Raw genomic sequence first — 19,497 nt, forward strand, 5'->3', positions numbered from 1 at the left:
GAAGGTCCTGTGGAGAAGGGAAAGGCTACCCACTGCAGTATTCTGGCCTGGAGAATTCCATCGACTGTATAAGCCCACGGGGTCACAAAGAGTCAGACACGACTGAGCGACTTACACTTCATTTCAGCAGGTATTCAAACTATACTCTCCTCACTTAAAACCTACTGAAATCACTTAAAGGAATGAAAAGAAAAAAAGAAAGCTTAGTCAATGGCCAGAAAACAGATACCAAACCTATGAAATTTGGAAGAGAGAGAGAATGTCAGAAGCCGCCAAACCTCCTCAGACTTCAGGAATACAGACGCTGTGACAGTCACAAAGTGTCACAGGTACAAAGGTTCAGAGTGATCCTCCAACAGTGCGCTGACAAGGATGTGACAGTCCTAGGAGACATACAGTCATTCCCACGGGGCAGATGGGAGCGTTGGTGAGGCCGAAGGGAAATGCTGAGAGAGCCCACCCTTACTCTCCAGAACCCAACTCTGGGCTCTCAAAGAAGCTAGAAACAGCACAGACTGACATGAGGAATAAAAGAAGAGATCCAGAAGATCAAGAAAAGTGATAATGCAGGACTCCCCTGGTGGCCCAGTGGCTCAGACTCCACACTTCTAATGCACGGGGCCCGGGTTCAATCCCTGGTCAGGGAACTAGAGTCCACATGCCCCAACTAAAGATCCCTTGTGCCACAATGAAGACCCAGTGCAGTCCAATAAATAAACAAAAATTTTTTTACAGAAAAAAAAAGTTATGAGGCCACAGAAAAATGTTACATAAATCAGCAGAACTCAAAAAAGCAAAAGGCAAAATGAAATAAATACAGAGGTAACAGTTATACCATATGCATGCTCAGCTGCTCAGTCATGTCTGTCTCTTTACAACTCCATGGACTGAAGTCTCCCAGGTTCCTCTGTCCATGAAATTTTCTAGGCAAGGATACTGGAGAGGGTGGCAAGAAGCCATAAGACATAGTGACAAAGCGCTGAGAGAGATAAGGGAACGCAGAGGAAATCACACCAAGTGATGTTGAGAAGAAAATGGAGGGACAAGGGATTAGAGAAAAGTTATCAGACATGGAAGACAGATAAAGGAGATCCAACAAATGCATATCTTGTGTTCCCAGAGGAGAACAGAATGAACAAAGATAAAATAAAAGAGGGGAGGAACTATTTCCCAGAGAATAAAAAAGGGACTGAAAAATCTGTGTCTTCAGAATTATGTAAACTAAATTTCAGGAAAAAAGGATAGAAAATAATAAACACCACTGTAAATCCTAGTGAAATTACTGAACTTCAAAAGACAAAGATGAACCTACAAAAGTTATCAGGCAGAAAAATCAAGTGACCTCAAAGGAGAGAAGAAAGGCTATAACCCCTTCTCTGCTGCTACTCTAGGCCGTCCTCTCAGAAAGGTTATATATGGTCCCACGCAACCAAGTACCCTACCTTTGTAGCATTCATCATAATTCTAATGGGTTAACTTAATTGTGGGACCAGGGACCCTTGTACTGATTCTCCAGCACCTAGCACATGCCTGGTACTCATCAAATGCTGGACAAATAGGTGTCAAATTATTTACTGACCCAAAGACAGTGTCCACACCGACAGTCCTTTACAGGATCAAGACGCTGAGGCACAGGGAGGTTATCTGACTTCCCAAATCAAACACCTGGGAAGCAGAGAATCCAGGACTTGGACTCGGGTTTCTGAATGCCCCCGGCATTGCTCTTGTTGCTGGGCTCTCGTATCGTGCAAACTGACCACACATTCACACAGCCCGCTTCCCCTCCAGCCTTACTTTTTGTGGCACCAACAAGAAAACTGCTGAAAACAAGACTTGCTTCCCATTTGCTAGGCCATTTCTGGGCGGGTGCACACTTCGCACGAAGATGTTTGCCCAAACTACCCTGAAACACAGAGAGAGGCATGAGGCAAAGACTTATACCCAAACTGCCTGATGTGGGCTGGTCTGTGTCCTTATCTTACTAGTTTTGATTAAAAAGAATAAAGCCATAAATTATTTACCTGAGATTACAAAATGCTTATAGTAAAACTAAGGAGCAAACAAGGAGTGCCTACAGCAAAAATAATACTTAAAAAAAATAAACTAAACCATACTCCATACGCAATCTCCTTCACTTCTAGCTCCATCTAGTGATTAAACAGTAGTTTTATATGCACCACATACCGATTCGTTTCAAAGATATGTATATTAATCCTCAAAAACAAACAAAAATCTTTACGTCTAGCTAACAGTCTTGAGAGGCACAAAGACTGTCAACACAAATTCTGATTCTAAACAGGAGAAACAGGTTGTCCTGACCCGAATCCTGCCTCTGCCACTGAGTGGTAGCTGGATGATCCCAAGCAAGTCATTTATCCTGTTCTCTCACAAGTGTACCCCCACAGGTGTGACGTAAGTGAAATGGCATGTGTGAGCTGCGTGTGTGCATGTATGTGTGTGTGTGTGTGTGTGTGTGTGTTAGCCACTCAGCCATGTCCGATTCTCTGTGACTCCAAAGACTGTAGCCCGCCAGGCTCCTCTGTCCATGGAATTCTCCAAGTAAGAATACTGGAGTGGGTAGTCATTCCCTTCTCCAGGGGAATCTTCCTGACCCAGGGATCGAACCCAGGTCTCCTGTGTTACAGGCTGACTCTTCACCGACTGAGCCACCAGGGAAGATATTAAATGCTCAGAAAAAGTCAATGTGTCTTCTTCCCCGTGAGGTACCGATCCTGAGACTGTGGGAAACTGAAATCCCTTTCCAGCTTCAGGGCCCTTTCATTCGCTCCTCTGCAGGTTATGATGAGACCTTTCAACTGCAGCCACTTACTAACACTCCACCTCTGGCTCCGCTCCTGGGCTGTACGAGGAAAGGCTTTCCTCTTGGCTGGCATATGCAGAAAGGTGGAGACCTGCATCCACACACTGCTGCTGGGAAGACATATGGGAACTACTGCTTTGGAGAACAATTTGGCAACAACCAGTGAGGTACACGTATCAAGTGCGCAATGGAATAATCTAAATATTCACCAGTAGGTGAGCGGATAAATAAACTAACCTGTATGCAACTCAAAAAACTACAAAGCTGAGAGGAGGAAGGATGGGTTCCTGTATGGTGACCTCTGTACAATTAAATATATACACATATAGTAACCCATTTGTTTCCTGATACTTATTTGCAGCAAAAGAATAAAAACAGACTTCCAGAACACATCCCAAATCCAGGAGGAGATGGCCTTCCAGAGATGAAGCAGATTGGAGACAAAGATTTCAACCCTAACCATAATTTTCTTTTACTAAAAATTGGAAGCAAAAAAAAAAGATAAGATGTCAGTACTTGCTCATCCTGGAGAATGAGAACACTAATGTGTTACATTATGTTCTGTATCTCAACTGTGGGGGTGCCCGGCTATGGAAAATGCACGTGTTCGGCTTTAATAGATGGCGTCAAACAGTCACCCCGACAATGGTGGTGCCAACTCCCACTCCAATAGCCCCTCTGCATCCTCCCCAATCCTTGACACTGTTAGCTACCTTGCTCTAGTTTTCAAATTTTTAAAACAAATTTCTGTACTGTACATGGGTCCTCGAGCCACCAACACACACTGGCCTGAAAAATAAAACTGTATGTTTGATTAACGACAAAGGAGCTTGTGGAGGTCACTGTCATCTCTCTCCACTCAGGGAGATGTGGTAGCAAGCTTCACTCCCAATTTTCCTATCACACGTCCCCAACAGGTGAGTGCTACAGCTCCACCTATAACCTCGGTCCAAAATACCAGCCAGAAGTGTGCAGTGGGGCGGTGGGTGCTCACACAGACCTTTCAGAGCCCTCCGGGAGACCTCTTTGGGCTCTTGGCACCTGTGCCTGTCCAGGGCTCTTTGCTGTGGAGAAACCTAACTCTGCATGTTAAAGTCTGTATATGCTAGAAAGTGGTGGCTAGTTTCTGAAATACGTAAGGATTCCACAAAATAATTTCCCTAAGACCATCTAAAATGTAATTCAGAGTAGTGGAGGATAATGGAAATAAAATCAATATGAACATAGTTTGACACTGCAAGTCTTTAAGTAGAGTTACTCTAAGTAATGTGTTATAGTGATGGTGAAAAAGAAAAAAAAGAGAAAGGAAAAAGAAATTACGGTGCTGTCTTTTGCCATTAAGAAATGGTGGTATCCAGCTTTCAAAACCTTGGGAACACAAGAGCTTAAACCAGGGCATTTGGGCAATGGTGGAGAACCGGCCTCCTTCAACCAGAGAGGTATCTCGACTCCCCCACATGTGAAGTGAAATCGCTCAGTCATGTCTGACTCTGTGCAACCCATGGACTGTAGCCCGCCAGGCTTCTCTGTCCATGGAATTTTCCAGGCAAGAATACTGGAGTAGGTTGGCATTTCCTTCCCCAGGGGATTTTCCCAACCTGGGGATCGAACCCGGGTCTCCCACAATGCAGGCAGACTCTTTACCATCTGAGCCACCAGGAAGCCCCCTACAGGGCTGAAACAGAACCTATGTCACCAAGACAGTCGGAGATGAGTGCATGTAAGATCTTGAACTAGACACTCACACATGCACCCTATGAATGTCAGCTACTGTGGAGAGACATGTGATGATGCTCCTTGTCAGGCATGAGTCTGAAGAAACACTGCAACATACACATACGGAAAAGTGATAGGAAAATTAGCTCAGGGAGTGGGGAGTCAAAGGAAAGAGCAGGATGACAAGCACTGGATGGAAACCTCCGTTAAAGACGTGAAGATGTTTCTCTCTGTTTTTGTAGGATTTGTCTTGAAAGATAAAGGAAGGAGTTTTAAATTTTGGGTTTCCTGGGTAGATCAGCTGATAAAGAATCCACCTGCAATACAGGAGACTCTGGTTCAAATCCTAGGTCAGGAAGTTCCCCTGTAGAAGGGACAGGCTACCCACTCCAGTATTCTTGGGCTTCCCTGGTGGTAAAGAATCTCCTGGTGGCAGGAGACCTGGATTTGATCCCTGGGTTGGGAAGATTTCCTGGAGGAGGACATGGCAACCCACTCCAGTATTCTTGCCTGGAGAATCCCCATGGACAGAGGAGCCTGGCGGGCTACAGTCATGGGATCACAAAGGAAACAGCAGGATGACTAGCATCAGATAGGAACCTATGTGAAAGATGTGAAGATGTTTCTCTCTGTTTCTGAAGGACTTGTCTTGAAAGATAAAGGAAAGAGTTTTAAATTTTAGCCTAATAAGGTAGATAATGAGACTGGACCAATGATAAAAAAATAAAAAATAGGCCCCCAAACAAAAGCCATTAACAGCCGAAGAGAGAAAAGGACCTATTTTCTAATGCACTAGACACACTTTCCTGTGAGTTAATGTCAAGGTGCAGAGGAAACGCTGGAATGCGACACGCACCTGGTTTCTGTGTGGCGCGGCATACACGGCGTCGCTCAGACTTCCCTCCTCCTTGCGAGCGCTGGCGTCTCCAGACTGCCTGCGGCTGGATGACAGGCGCGAGTCAGCGTCCTCGTCCTCCTCATAGCCCACCATTTCAAAGGATGGCAGAGAAGATCTTCTTCCCGCTTCATTCTGCCAGTGCGGTCTGTATGAGAACATGCAAGATCAAGATAAAAGAACAAGCCACTTAACAGCTCACACTGGCTTATATCCATGTAGTAAATCACTGTCTCCAAGTCCCACTGTGACGTTCTATGACCACAGGACAAGACAGGCAGAAGCTAAAGGGTGAAACCATCTGCTGCTCCATCTCTTTGTACACTGGTAGAATGTCTTTCCAGTTTTTCACCTAGATTTTTATAGTCATAATCACTGTATACATATACAACTTGCCTCTTTGTTAATAAGTCTTTAAAGTCAGACTTGAGTAGATACATCAGTTCAGTCAGCTATTCCCCTTACTTAGGTTCCCCTCCCCCAGATTTTACCGACACAAACAGCTCTGCAATGAACATTAACGTGCAATCTCTTCTGGATTGAGGATTCAACCCATAAAACAACTGTATGGAGAAAGGCTGAGTCAAGCAGTATTAACATTTCATAGGTCCACATGCATCCACACAGAATCACTTCCCCAATCTGTGACTATGTCAGTAATAATTGTCTAAAACTTGCCAAAAGAGTGTAAGTGAAGTGAAACTCGCTCAGTTGTATCTGACCCTTTGCAACCCCATGGACTGTATAGTCCATGGAATTCTCCAGGCCAGAATACTGCAGTGGGTAGCCTTTCCCTTCTCCAGGGGATCTTCACAACCCAGGGATCGAACCCAGGTCTCCCACATTGCAGGCAGATTCGTTACCAGCTAAGCCACAAGGGAAACCCAAAGAATGTAAACCTCATTGCAAAAATGTGCATTTCTTACTGAGACTGGGTGTTTTTCCATATATTTGTGTGTGAGTCTTGGTTCTTCTATTGTGAATTGTCTGCTGATGTCCTTTGTCCCTTCATCTACTCTGATTCTAGTACATCCATTCCAATTTGAAATGAACTTTTCCCCCTACAAAAATTAAAACTCTGACTGTGTATTTACTAGAAATATTTTCCCAATTCTGTTGATTTGATTTTGGCTATGCAAATTTTTTTAAACATACAGATGATATAAAAAAAAATTTTTTTTTTAACCTTCCAAATTCTTATCTCAGAAGTAAACAGTAGTCATCTCCCTCTGAGAGGTTTGATTAGACTGGATATAGGACTTTGTTATCTTATTTCTATGTATATACAAATTAAGCCTTTCATTCAATAGGAATTTGTTGTGGTGCATGAATTATGCAAGGCTGAAACTTGATTTTTTTCTAATGCTACTAATAAATAAACTGTTGAATACCATCCTTTCCCTTTGATCTGTGGGGCTGCTTTTATTAGAGATTCAATATGCCTGCAAACACTAGGCTCACCTCAGGGCATTCTTGTGCACCTCTTATCACTGATCCAACATTCCTTTAACTACTTCAACATGTCTTAAAATATGATGGGGCTAATGCAGCCCTCCCCGAGTCAATATTCTTCCCTTCCAGATACCCTTTTACAGTCTTATCTGTATACAGATAAGAATACAGATAATTATTTCCAGTGAATTTCAAAATCACTTCCTCATCTTCAGCTTTTATTCAGCCAAAGTATAAATCCTCAGCAGGAGAAAAACAGGCTATATTCAAACATCTCAAAAATGGAATCAAGATTAAAATGCAAAAACCAAAAGTATAAACACATCCTAGTGTAGCTCAGTCAGTAAAGAATCCACCTGCAATACTAAAATCCACCTGCGATGCAGGAGACCCAGGTTCAATTCCTGGGTCTGGAAGATGCCCTGGAGAAGGAAATGGCAACCCACTCCAGTATTCTTGCCAGGAAAATCCCATGGACAGAGGAGCCTGGCAGGCTACAGTCCATGGGGTTGAAAGAGTCAGACACGACTTAGCAACTAAACCACCAACATCCTAGAAGGAAATATGTGAGCATTTGTATAACACTGCAATAAGGAAAATCTTTCTAGATTTGACAATAATGTCAAAACTATAAACACTGATACTTCTTACTACATAAAAAATACAGAATTTTTTGGTATGTTAAAAAAAAAACCCTCAAATATCAAAATTGAATAAACATGGCAAATAAAAGTAAAATCTGGCAATGAATTCCTCACTCCAAACCCATGAGTCCTTAAAGTGTCTTCTTACTGATCCCTGGGGAAACACCAAACCTTGGAACAGGATGCCAAAGGTCCCCTAGCCTGCCCACTCCTCCAGCACCATCTCAGATGACTCCCCACCTCACTTGACTCCTCCCAGCCACAAATATCCTCCCCTTCAGATGCTCACACGTGTCTTACTGCCTCTTCTCCGTCTAAAAAGCTCATCCCTGCCACGCTGACCACCTCCCAGCGCTCAGGCCATTCCCAGCTGGTTCCTGCACATCCCACAGCTCTTCCCCAATGCCGCCTCCCTCGGGAGGAAACCTTCCAGATCCTTAGCTGTTTGTCAGCGCTAACCCAGCTCAAGCAACAGAGAAAATGATGTTAAAGAAGAAAGGTTACAGTACAGGCATCAACAAAGGTAAATTCAACAGTGTGACCGTTCAGAGAGGACACTCGTGAGAAGCTGTGACTGACAACTCGCCATCAAAGGTTATGACTAAAAGCAGCACTGAATTCACTGGCTCGGTGCTGCCATGAAAGCAACCAGTGTCTTCATAAGCTATAAATTAACAAGATCCACTCTGGAGAAAATCTGGATACAATTCAAGACTGATTAATGTTCCAGGACACTATTTCTTTGACATTGGTGATGAAAACCTGCGTGCTAAGCTCTAGTCACAACCACACACACACACGCGCGCGCGCGCAGAGCTGCTCCCCCTCTGCCCTGAGAGGACGCCAAGCCTGGGACACGGTCCTTACTGATGCCTCAGCTCTGAGGTAGTGGCGTAGGGCTCGATCAAACTGTCCTTTTCCATGTAGGTCATGTCGCTCTCAGAGTGGGATCTCCGGCGAGGCTGAGGAATGGCAACGGTCCGGCCAGTCAGTGTCGTCGCTAGAATGGCTGCAGCCAGAGCAGATCTGTGGAGAACAAAATCACCCCAGTGAGTCACGAACCCCCAAGCTGAAGGTTGAACAACAGGACACGTGAATTAATCAAGGTTTACTTTCGGCTCTACAGTGTTCAGAGCGTATCTACTGACTATACGCCTGCCGTCAGCCAGCTATGTGCCACTGCTTCATTCTCACAGCAACTGCATGAATAGATAATACTGTCATCCCCATTTTTCACAGACATTAAATGACTTGTCTAAGCTTTCCTAGTTAATGGAAGTTGAAACCAGGTTTGTGATCCAAGCAGTCTATATTCAGGTAGTGTTCCTATTAGAATGAAAGATCGGAATGGGGAGAAAAAAAAAAGAGAGAAATAAAAAGATATCAAAGAAATGAAAAGGAATTTGAAAGTCTTGAAAACTATTCAAAACTATAATACAGGAAAGTGTGAAAATGTTAGTTGCTCAGTCATGTCTGACTCTTTGCAACCCTGTGGACTGCAGCCCGCCAGGCTCCTCTGCCCGTGCAATTCTCCAGGCAAGAACACAGGAGTGGGCAGCCGTTCCTTTCTCCAGGGAATCTTTCCAACCCAGGGATCGAACCTGAATCTCCTGCACTGCAGGCAGATTCTTTACCATCTGAGCCACCATGGAAGCCTTATAATAAAGGAAAGACAGGATAATAGGTTTACCCTCCCACCTGAAAAATCAAAACAAATAATTAACCGTCCCAGCTTACTGCCTGAGCGAGTGTCCAGGTTACAGCAGAGAGAGGAGGAAATGAGGTGGAGCCTCATGGACAGTCTCTCTCGAGTTGTGGGGATGGAGTGGAGAGTCAGCGAACAGCAGGTCAGATAGAGTCTGCAGGACAGGGTACCAGAGAGGAGAAAGCTGAGCTGAGAGAACTCTGGAAACCTCCAGGAGGTCCCACCGAGAGCTCACAGAATGCTCCTCAGTGCAAGGGTGCAAGGACACTGCCCAAGGCGGGGGAGACCCATCCAGGAGGATTGGAGCAGCAGCGCCAGGCGCTTACACATGGCTGCGGACAGCGCCTATTCCCGCCAGACAGATGGGAAACCATTGTATTTTGGGGGACATTGGGCATAGCACTCCGAAAGTAGTGGAGAATGAACAGCCCTAGATTGAAAACTGCTCTGACCTTGCCTAACAAAGCATAAAAGCAAGACCCAAAAGATCAGTTCCATGTAATTTAACTGTATCCCAGAACAAAATTCAACTAGACTTACAGGAATACAAAAACACCCAGCACTCAGCAAGGTGAAACTCACAACAGTGTCTAGCATGTAATCAAAGATAACCAGACATGCAAAGTGACAGAAAAACATGACCTAGAATGAAGAGAATAATCAATCAAAACCCACCCAGAACTGAACTTACATTAGAAGCAGCAGAGACAAACATTAAGACAGTTATTATAATTGTGTTTCATATGTTCAAAAAGCTAAGCAGGAACATGGAATAATATTTAAAAGATCTGAACTTCAGGAGATGGAAATTACACCAGATGGGATCAACAGTTAGGTTACATATTGCAGAAAAATTAGTGAAACTTGAAGGTAAAACAATAGAAAATAACCAAAATGAAACACAGAGGGGGAAAAAAGAGAATAGTAAGAACTGAGATTAAAAAAGGTATTGGTTCATGTTTTAAGCCACTACATTTGGGGAATTCTCTGGCAGTTCAGTGGTTAGGACTCCTTGCATTCACTGCCAAGGGCTTGGGTTCAATCCCTGTTCAGGGAACGAAGATCCCACAAGCTGCTTGGCATGGCAGGAGAAAAAAAAAAAGAGCCATTAAGTTTTGGTGTAATTAGTTACATGCCCAATAAATAATTATCATCAAATGGTGCTGGAACAACTGACTAACCACATGCAAAAAAGACTTCCCTGGCGGTCCAGTGCTTAAGAATCCATCGTCCAACGCAGGGGATGAAGGTTCAATCCCTGGTTGGGGAACTGAGATTCCACATGCCCCCAGGCATCTAAGCCCTTGAACTGCAACTACTGAGCGCACGTGCCCTGGAGCTCACTCGGACGTGTGCCACAGCTAGAGAGGAGCCTGCACGCTGCAATAAAAAAAGATCCTGTCTATTGCAACGAAGACCCAATGGAGCCAAAAATAAATAAGTAAATAAAAACATTTTTAAAAATAAATAAGCACGATGGAATTATATTTTTTTAAAAAGTGAACTTGAATCCATACCTTGCACACCATATACAAAAATTAACTCAAAATGCGTCACAGACCTAAATGTAAAGGCTAAAAGTATAAAACCTCTAGAAGAAACTATAGGAGAAAATCCTTTATGACCTTGGGTAGGAAAATATTTCTTAGATGTGGCACTGAAATCATGATCTACAAAAGAAAAAGTTCGCAAGTTGAACTTCATAAACATTAAGAATTTCTGCTCTCTGCAAAACTGTTAAGAAAATGAAAAGACAAGAAATGGATGAGAAGAAAATATTTGCAAATCACGTATTTGATAAAAAACCTATTTTATATTCAGTAACAGTCAATCCTAAAGGAAATCAATCCTAAATATTCTTTGGAAGGACCGATGCTGAAGCTGAAGAGCCAACGGTTTGGCCACCTGATGAGAAGAGCTGATTGACTGGAAAAGACCCTAATGCTGGGAAAGATTGAAGGCAGGAGAAGAAGGGGATGAAAGAGGATGAGATGCTTGGGTGGCATTACCGACTCGATGGACACGAGTTTGAGCAAGCTCTGGGAGTTGGTGATGGACAGGGAAGCCTGGCATGCTGCAGTCCATGGGGTCGCAAAGAGTTGGACACAACTGAGCGACTGAATGGAACTGAATAGGAAAACAATTCAATTTTTTCAAGTGGGCAAAAGATGTTAATAGATACTTTACCAAGAAAGATATACAAGGGCAAATGAGCATATCAAAAGATGCTCAACACCATTAGTTAGTAGAGAAATGAAAAATAAAACCATAAGGATACCACTACACACCTATTGGAGTGTCCAAAAGTCAAAAGATCAGCCAAGATAATCCCTTCAACCCGGACCTGGCACAACAGCGCAAAGCGAGTCAGCGAGAAGAGGAGGCCAGTCTGCCATCAACGAGGCGGTGGCCAGAGAGTACCCCACCAGCATGCACAAGCACATCCAGGAAACAAGCTTCAAGAAAGGTGGCCCTGGGAACCCTTGAAGAGATCCAGGAATCTGCCAGGAAGTTGACAGGAACTATACAGATGTGCACACTGACTCCAGACTTAACAGAACTATCTGCACCAAAGGGATAAGGAATGTCCCATACTTTATCAGTGCGGTTGTCCAGAAGGGGTAATGATGATAAAGATTCACCCAACAAGCTCTGGACATTGTTACCTATGCCCCGCTCACCACCTTCAAAGCCCTACGGACAGGGGACTTTCCCGGTGGTCAAGTAGTTAAGCATCCGCCGTGCCATGCAGGGGACACAGGTTCCATCCTTGGTCAGGCCATGAAGATCCCACATGCCACAGGGCAACTACGCCCACGTGCCAACTGCTGCAACTACAGAGTCCGTGCACTACAACAAAAGATCCCCTAGGATGCAGTGAAGGCCCTGTGAAGCCAAATAAATAAACATTTTCTAAAAAGGTTACAAAAAGTCTCTATACAGTCAACATAAACGAGAACTAACACCTAATCGTCAAATCAAGTTATAAAACCACACACACACACACACACACACACACACACACATACACACCTGACCAAACCAAGTGTTGGTAAGGATATGAAGAAATGGAAACTCACACTGCGCTGGTAGGACCATACATAGAATAATAATTTGGGAAATAGTTTGGCAGTTTCTTAATAGGTTAAATATTATCCTGACTACACTAAAGTTTTTGGCTGTGTGAATCACAACAAACTGTGGAAAATTCTTCAAGAGATGAGAGTACCAGACCTAACCTGTCTCCTGAGAAACCTGTGTGCAAGTCAAGAAGGAACAGTTAGAACTGGACATGGAACAATAGACTGGTTCCAAATTAGGAAAGGAGTACATCAAGGTTGTGTATTGTCACCCTGCTTATTTAACTTATATGCAGAGTTCATCATGTGAAATGCCAGGCAGGATGAATCACAAGCTGGAATCAAGATTGCTGGGAGAAATATCAACAACCTCAGATATGCAGATGATACCACTCTAATGGCAGAAAGTGAAGAGGAACTAAAGAGCCTCCTGATGAGTGTGAAAGATGAAAGTGAAAGAGCTGGCTTGAAAGTCAACATTCGAAAAATGAAGATCATGGTATCCAGTCCCGTCACTTCATGGCAAATAGAAGGTGGAAAAGCGGAAGTAGTGGCAGATTTTATTTTCTTGGGCTCTCAAATCACTGCAGATGGTGACTGCAGCCCTGAAATTAAAAGACACTGTCTCCTTGGAAGGAAAGCTATGACAAACCTAGTCAGCCTATTAAAAACAGAGACATCACTTTGCTGACAAAGGTCTGTATAGTCAAAGCTATGGTCTTTCCAGTAGTCATGTACGGATGTGAGAGCTGGATCATAAAGAAGTCTGAGTAGTAAAGAAGGGATATTTTTGAATTGTGCTGTTGGAGAAGACTCGATAGGCCTTTGGACTGCAAAGAGATCAAAGCAGTCAATCCTAAAGGAAATTAACCCTGAATATTCACTGGAAGGCCTAATGCTGAAGCTAAAGCTAAAATATTTTGGCCACCTGACATGAAGAGCTGACTCATTGGAAAAGACCCTGTGGGGAAAGAAGGAAGGCAAAAGCAGAAGGGGATGGCAGAGGATGAGATGGTTAGATAGCATCACTGACTCAGTGGACATGAATTTGAGAAAATTCCGAGAGATAGTGGAGGGCAGCGGAGCCTGGTGTGCTGCAGTCAATGGGGCTGTAAAGAGTCAGACACGACTTAGCGACTCAACAACAACAACTACGTGATTCAGTCATTCCACTCCTAGATATTTTCACAAGAGAAATGAAAGCACAGGGCCAAAGATTTATGCACAAATATTCATAGCAGCTTTATTTCTAGTAGCCAGAAATGGAGAATCACCCCACCAGTTGCTGAATAGACACAGGTGAATGGACAGACAATTGCATATTCACATAATGGAATGCCATTCAGCAGTTAAAAGGATGAATTACTGATTTTCACAATATGGATGAATCTCAAAATAATTATGCCGAGTGTAAGAAGTCAGCATAATTGTTTTGTGTAATTGCGATTCTATAAAATACTAGAAAACGGAGACTAATCCATGGAGACAGAAAGCAGATGGACGGCTGCCTGGGAGGGTGGGGCTGACATGTGGGAAGTGAGAGAGGGGGAGGGAGGAATTACAGAGGGGCACAAGGAAACTGGAGGGGAAGACAGATATAGTAATTATCTTGACAGTGACGGTGATGGTCTCACGGGTGTAAACATGCATCAAAACTTATCAAAGTATTCATGTTAAATATCTAACATTATATGTCCATTATATCATAAAACTGCTTTAAAAAAAGATAAAAGACTGTCTAAAGCAGAAATAAGAACAATATACTTTGGGATTTATAACATATAGAATTAAAATGTGTAACAACAGTAGCAAAGGACAGGAAGGCGGAAATAGAAAATTCTTACACTGCTACACGAGGCGCAAACTGGAATAATGCCAGTGGAATAACATTAATTTGAATGTTAGTTTTCAGAAAAAAAATTTCCTAGAAATAGGCCAAATTTACCAAAATAATGCTGATTATTTGGGACTTGTAAAAAATTACAGTCCAGAAATATATTTTTGGAAAACATAGGAGACTATAGAGATTTTCTAATGAGTCTACAGCATGCTGGCCACAATACGGCTGCTACATAAACGTTTAAGTTCGTTTTTTTTTTGCGTTTCTTTGGCTGTGCCAGATCTTAGTTACAAAATGTAGGATCTCGTTCTCTGACTAGGGATTGAACCTGGGCCCCCTGCATTGGGAGCACGGTCTTAGCTACAGGACCACCAGGAAGCCCCACCAAAACATTTAGGTGCTAAGGACACAATTTAAGGGTTGTTCACACAAAAACTGAAGAGCCAGGCAGACCTACAATCCACCGCAGCAATGACACCACCCACCAACCATGAGACTCTGGGTCAATGACTAACACCTGAATCAAAACAGAGCTGCCAATAGGACCTTTCTCCCAGGTTTGTTGAGAGGATGATATGAAACAATGCTTCTTAAGCACTAACCAGAGTCCTTGGCACAAAATAAACACTAATAAACGGCTATTCTTGTTATCAAGATTGCACTGAAGGAAAAAACAAACACTAAAAATACTTTGCTTCCCAGGTGACACTAGTGGTAAAGAGCCTGCCAATACAGGAGACGTAAGAGATGAAGGTTGATCCCTGGGTTGAGAAGATCCCCTGGAGAAGGAAATGTCAACCCACTCCAGTATTCTTGCCAGGAAAAATCCCTGGACAGAGGAACCTGGCAAGCTACAGTCCATGGGATCACAAAAGAGTCGGACACGACTGACGCAATTTAGCACACATTTAGCACAAAAATACTTCAAAGTGTTTATCAGGAGACATACAATATTTCCAGTTTCAAAGAACACTAAAAAGAAGGTACTACTCTTGAATAAACTTCTCTCTCATTGTTAAGAGTTAAGGCATGCATCCACGTATTTTATGAATAAAGAATAATCTAAAACTCTTCTCTGTGTCCAAAATCTTAAGAGGACACAGGCAGGCTCTTAAGTACAAAAGAAAGTCCATTCTCTGGTGTGACAGGAGCATGGGAAGAGAGGGAATCACAGGCTTTGGCAAGTGAACTTGCTTCTCCTTCCTTCCTGCAAAGCAGTTCTTCTGAAAGGCAGACTTGAGTTTAAAAAGAAAATTATGTGCATAGTTTAAATACTTTTTAACATACTATCCACCTAAATGTTTGGGCTTTAATGTTTTCTATTTTGAAAATTTGCTTTGGAGGAGGAAATGGCAACCCACTGGAGTATTCCTGCCTGGAGAATCCCATGGACAGAGGAGCCTGGCAGGCTACAGTCCACGGGGTTGCAAGACTGAGTAACTAAACCACCATGAAATGTGAGAACTCCACAGACCTGATGGTCCAGATCATGAGCCCATGGAGAAACCATACAAAGCGCTTCATTATGGAACCAGGATGGCATTTCAAAGGACATGATCCTAATCACTTTACTTCTGATTTTCTTACCCGTTTAACAGCTCCGGGCCCCAGCACTTGGTGGCTGAGCTTAGGGGGCGACCTTGCTGCCGGCTCACCTGACTCACCTTGGTCTCTCTGGAGAGGGGTTGGGGCTGCGCGGAGGGGGTGTGCGGGGCACAGCGGGCTTCGGTGCGATGCTGGCTGCAGGAAGAAGGCCATGGATGATGTGTTTCTGTGGAAATGAAACCCGGCAAAGGTCAGCGGGATCATCTCTAGGTCCTGCGACCAGCCCTTCTTGGGTCTGGGAGGGGACACCTGCCCTGCTCACCTTGGGATCTAGTCCCATCAGAAGGCCCAATCCTTCCCCCACCATCCTCCACCCTATCTGGCAAGACAAGAGTGTCCACCCAGGGAGCTGCCCTCTGTCCTTCGAAGGGGCCCTCTCGTCCTTCCTTCCTCAGAATGGCTTCCCTGACGATGACCCAGAGTCACCCTCCAGCACCTCACTTGGCTCCCAGCACTGCCCCTGCTGACCCTACTCACTTGCTGCCCACCTCCTCCTGCAGAACAGAAGCTTCCTGAGAGCAGGCAACCTACTTGTCTTTATCAACCCTGGAACTCCGGCACTTAGCACAATGCCTAATACCTGGTAAGGGCTTAACAAGGATTTTAGGTCGTTTATCTTGAAGATAAACAGAGTAACAAACACTGGTTCTTACACACAATGAAAGTCAGACAACCCAGCTTTAGGTAGGGCTGTCTGTGAGTGTAGTTCAATCTTCATTTTCCATGCACCAGCCATTCGTGTGAACCTACTAAAGGCAAAATGCCATGACAGCATTGAAGAAACCTGGTCCTCACCCTCAAGGAGGGAGAGTCCAGAGGAAAAACACCCAACTGTTTATAATACGACACAGAATTATGGACAGCAGCATGGGAGAGCTAAGGACAATGTGCTGAGGTGACCCAGGGAGAGAAGGGCTCCTTCAGGTCTGAGGCCAGCAAGGGGATCACTGACGTCCTGTTGGAGAAAATCTCAGAGCATCTAGACGGGGTCTTCGAAGATGCCCACTGCTTTCACACTTAGGAAACGGGGTAGAAAGACATTCCAGGAGGAGGAAGCAACGTGAACAAAGAGATGAAGCAAGACATTAGTGACAGTGTGGTGAAAATAAATGCTCCAGTTCACTGGACTACACCGGCATCTGAGATGAAGCGGCTAGAACGATTGGCTGGGGGGCACAGTGAGGACAGTTTCCATTTAAGAGTTCTGATACCGGACTAAGGAAATCTTGTGACTTAGTGAGAAGCGCCCACTGAAGCTGGCCCTGGGAAAGACTAGTCAGGCTGGGATGGGCACAGGTACCAAGGAATGGGAGGCACAACCAAGGGGAGGAGCCAGGGGACTGGAAATCCTTCAGGAGTGAGGGATGAGCAGACCTTCCAAATGCCTCCTGCAGCCTTCCCACCCCCACTCTCCCAGTTCCACGTGCACGGCCAACCCCAAGAGCAGGTGCTCCAGAGCCACGGCTGCTGGAGCAGCCATTCTCCAGAATATATATTTGTCTGCCGCCTCTCCTACCCCTCACTGCCTGGCAGAGGCTGAGGGACAAAAAAGCCTTTTCTTCACCTTTGAATCCCCAGGGGATAGCATCCAGTAGGTCCTCCAAAAAGGCCTTGTGAGCTTTGTTTATTTTATTGATGGAGTGAATCTCCTATAGTAGGCCGAGTGTTTCTCCCCTGTACCACGATAATCACTTCCTAACTATGGTTCTCCTGCCTCAGTCTCCAAAACACAGGATGGTCCTATCTCAACCCAGCACGAAAACTCCCGTGGGCAGCCCCCCTCTCTTGTTGACAGAGAAATGTCCTCTCGTGGCCCAGATGGCTGCTACGGCTGCTGTCCGCTGGTTCCTAGCAATGGCCGGCCCTCCTCATCACTACTGTAAGGGTATCTCTATGCCGGAACACTCAAAACTGCCTTCCCATTTCCATACAGCAAATGATTCATCCTTTGTCAGGTTTTTGTATATGCTGTTTTCTCCACCTGGAAGTCTCCTTCCTTATTTCTCCCCAGGCCCAGGACAACTCTCTGGGCTGACTTTGCTGCCCCTTCCCTGGTACCCACTGCGAGAGCACTTTTTGCCTTACCATTTTATGCTGAATGACTTATGGGTTTGTCTACCCTTTAGCCAGCGTGGCCATAGGCTCTCAATCAATTATGGGGTATCTGGCACATAGACACAGTAGGAATTCAGTAACACAATAAAAACATCAATAAACACGCTGAGTTAGCAAAATCGCAACAGCAAAATATGCTTCAACTATGCCTTCACTGCTTCTCAACATCCACCTGTCTAAAATGACTTCCCTGGTGGTCCAGTGGTAAAAAGTCCTCCTTCCAATGAAGGGGAAGCAGTTTCAATTCCTGGTAGGAAAGGTCCCACAGGCCTCAGGGCAACTAAGCCCACACACCACAACCAGAGAATTCCTCACCCCTTGCAGAGAAGACCCAGCACAGCCAAAAAAAAAAAAAAAAAAAGACTTCAGCAAGTCATAGAGCTGAGAACAGGAGGCTGAGTTAGACATGCTTTAGGAATTCCGATTTGAAAGGGAGTTCAGGAGTACCCTTATCAAAATGCTTTCTCTGCATTTAAAGTACTGAGTTTATGGAGAACTGGATGTAAGCAGGTTTGGGAGTTCATCAGACAAGTATGAAAAAGAAAAACAGGAGGAAGGCGACTTGGGTGGAGGGTAGTGGTTATAATGATGACCCACGGAATGAGAAATTAGGACTGGGAAAGACAGCAATGAGGACACTGGTAGGATAAATAGACCGGGGCGGGGCGGGGGGGTTGGGGGGAGGGTGTCAAAGAATTGTCGGCATCACGCTTACAAGTAGGAGGAGGGGTCAACGAATGAGTCTGGGAGTGTGTGCTGGCAGTGGCAGAATTGCCATGGAAGTTTTGGAGGGAAGCATTCCAGGTAGAAGAAAAAGTAAAGGCTGAAGGAACAGCAAGATGGGAAGAGTTGGAGCGTCCATGTGTGTGACTTGAGGGCATTGGGCACGAATCAGAATTGCATTTTAAAAGAATCCCTTTGGGTGTTTTGTGAAGAATGGACATAGGGAAAAGGAAAGAGTGGAACCGAGAAACAGGGAGGAGCTGCTGCAGCAGTCCAGGTAGATGCTGGAGGACGGGGTAGGAGCCGGGATGGCTAGTAGATGCACATGGTGGAGTGTACGTGGTGCGTGGCGGAGGGAGGAATCCAGAATCCACGGGGAACTAGAAGGTAGTGTGTCGGCAGGAGTGAACTCCCCGACGCCCGAGCGAAAGTTACAGACGAGACAGGGCGAGTCCTATCAACTGAGACCAACACTAGAATAGAAAATTAATGTTCAAAACACTAAACATCTGGGCTTCTCGAAAGGAAAACCACTTCCTGTTGGGCCGCTATCTTGCCTCCATCCCAATCCCAACCCCTCCCCACTTAACTCCCGGCCCCACGAGCCAGAACGCAGGCTGGGTGCAGATATACTTACATACTGCTTCTTGCGTCCACTCCGAAACCCCAGGAGCATCCTTGCTGTGGTTGATGGCCAGACCCTTACTGGACTGTACAGAAGATCAGAGCTGAGGACCATTCCCCAAAGTCTGCCGACGCCTTGAGTTGGCCTAGCTCCAGACGCCTTTTCTCAGCTACGGACTTCGCAACAACCACGTCTGCCATTGGCTCCGCTTTTGCTCCGACCAATCAGAGCGAAGGTTACTTCACGTCCGTCGCTCTTGGCAACCAGTGGGTACCA

At 44.8% G+C, this 19,497-nt stretch overlaps 1 protein-coding gene across 8 annotated transcripts in view; it reads right to left on the bottom strand.

The window, feature by feature from the left end:
- The window catches only part of CEP89 (centrosomal protein 89), a 70,225-nt gene extending 50,857 nt beyond the window's left edge, over positions 1-19,368 (bottom strand). For all 8 annotated transcript variants that reach the window (XR_010661692.1, XR_010661693.1, XR_010661694.1 and 5 more), the window contains exons 1-4: positions 19,234-19,368; positions 15,818-15,924; positions 8,396-8,554; positions 5,394-5,580 (exon numbers count right to left, since the gene is read on the bottom strand). Coding sequence is in view for 5 of the 8 variants with exons in the window: in XM_065925752.1 (XP_065781824.1) it covers positions 5,394-5,580; positions 8,396-8,554; positions 15,818-15,924; positions 19,234-19,335 (555 nt within the window). In the remaining 3 variants the exon portion in view is untranslated. The remainder of the gene's footprint in view (positions 1-5,393; positions 5,581-8,395; positions 8,555-15,817; positions 15,925-19,233) is intronic.
- Positions 19,369-19,497: the final 129 nt, after the last annotated feature.

Source organism: Muntiacus reevesi, chromosome 2 (assembly GCF_963930625.1).
Source record: "Muntiacus reevesi chromosome 2, mMunRee1.1, whole genome shotgun sequence".
In the NCBI taxonomy this organism is placed as follows: domain Eukaryota; kingdom Metazoa; phylum Chordata; class Mammalia; order Artiodactyla; family Cervidae; genus Muntiacus; species Muntiacus reevesi.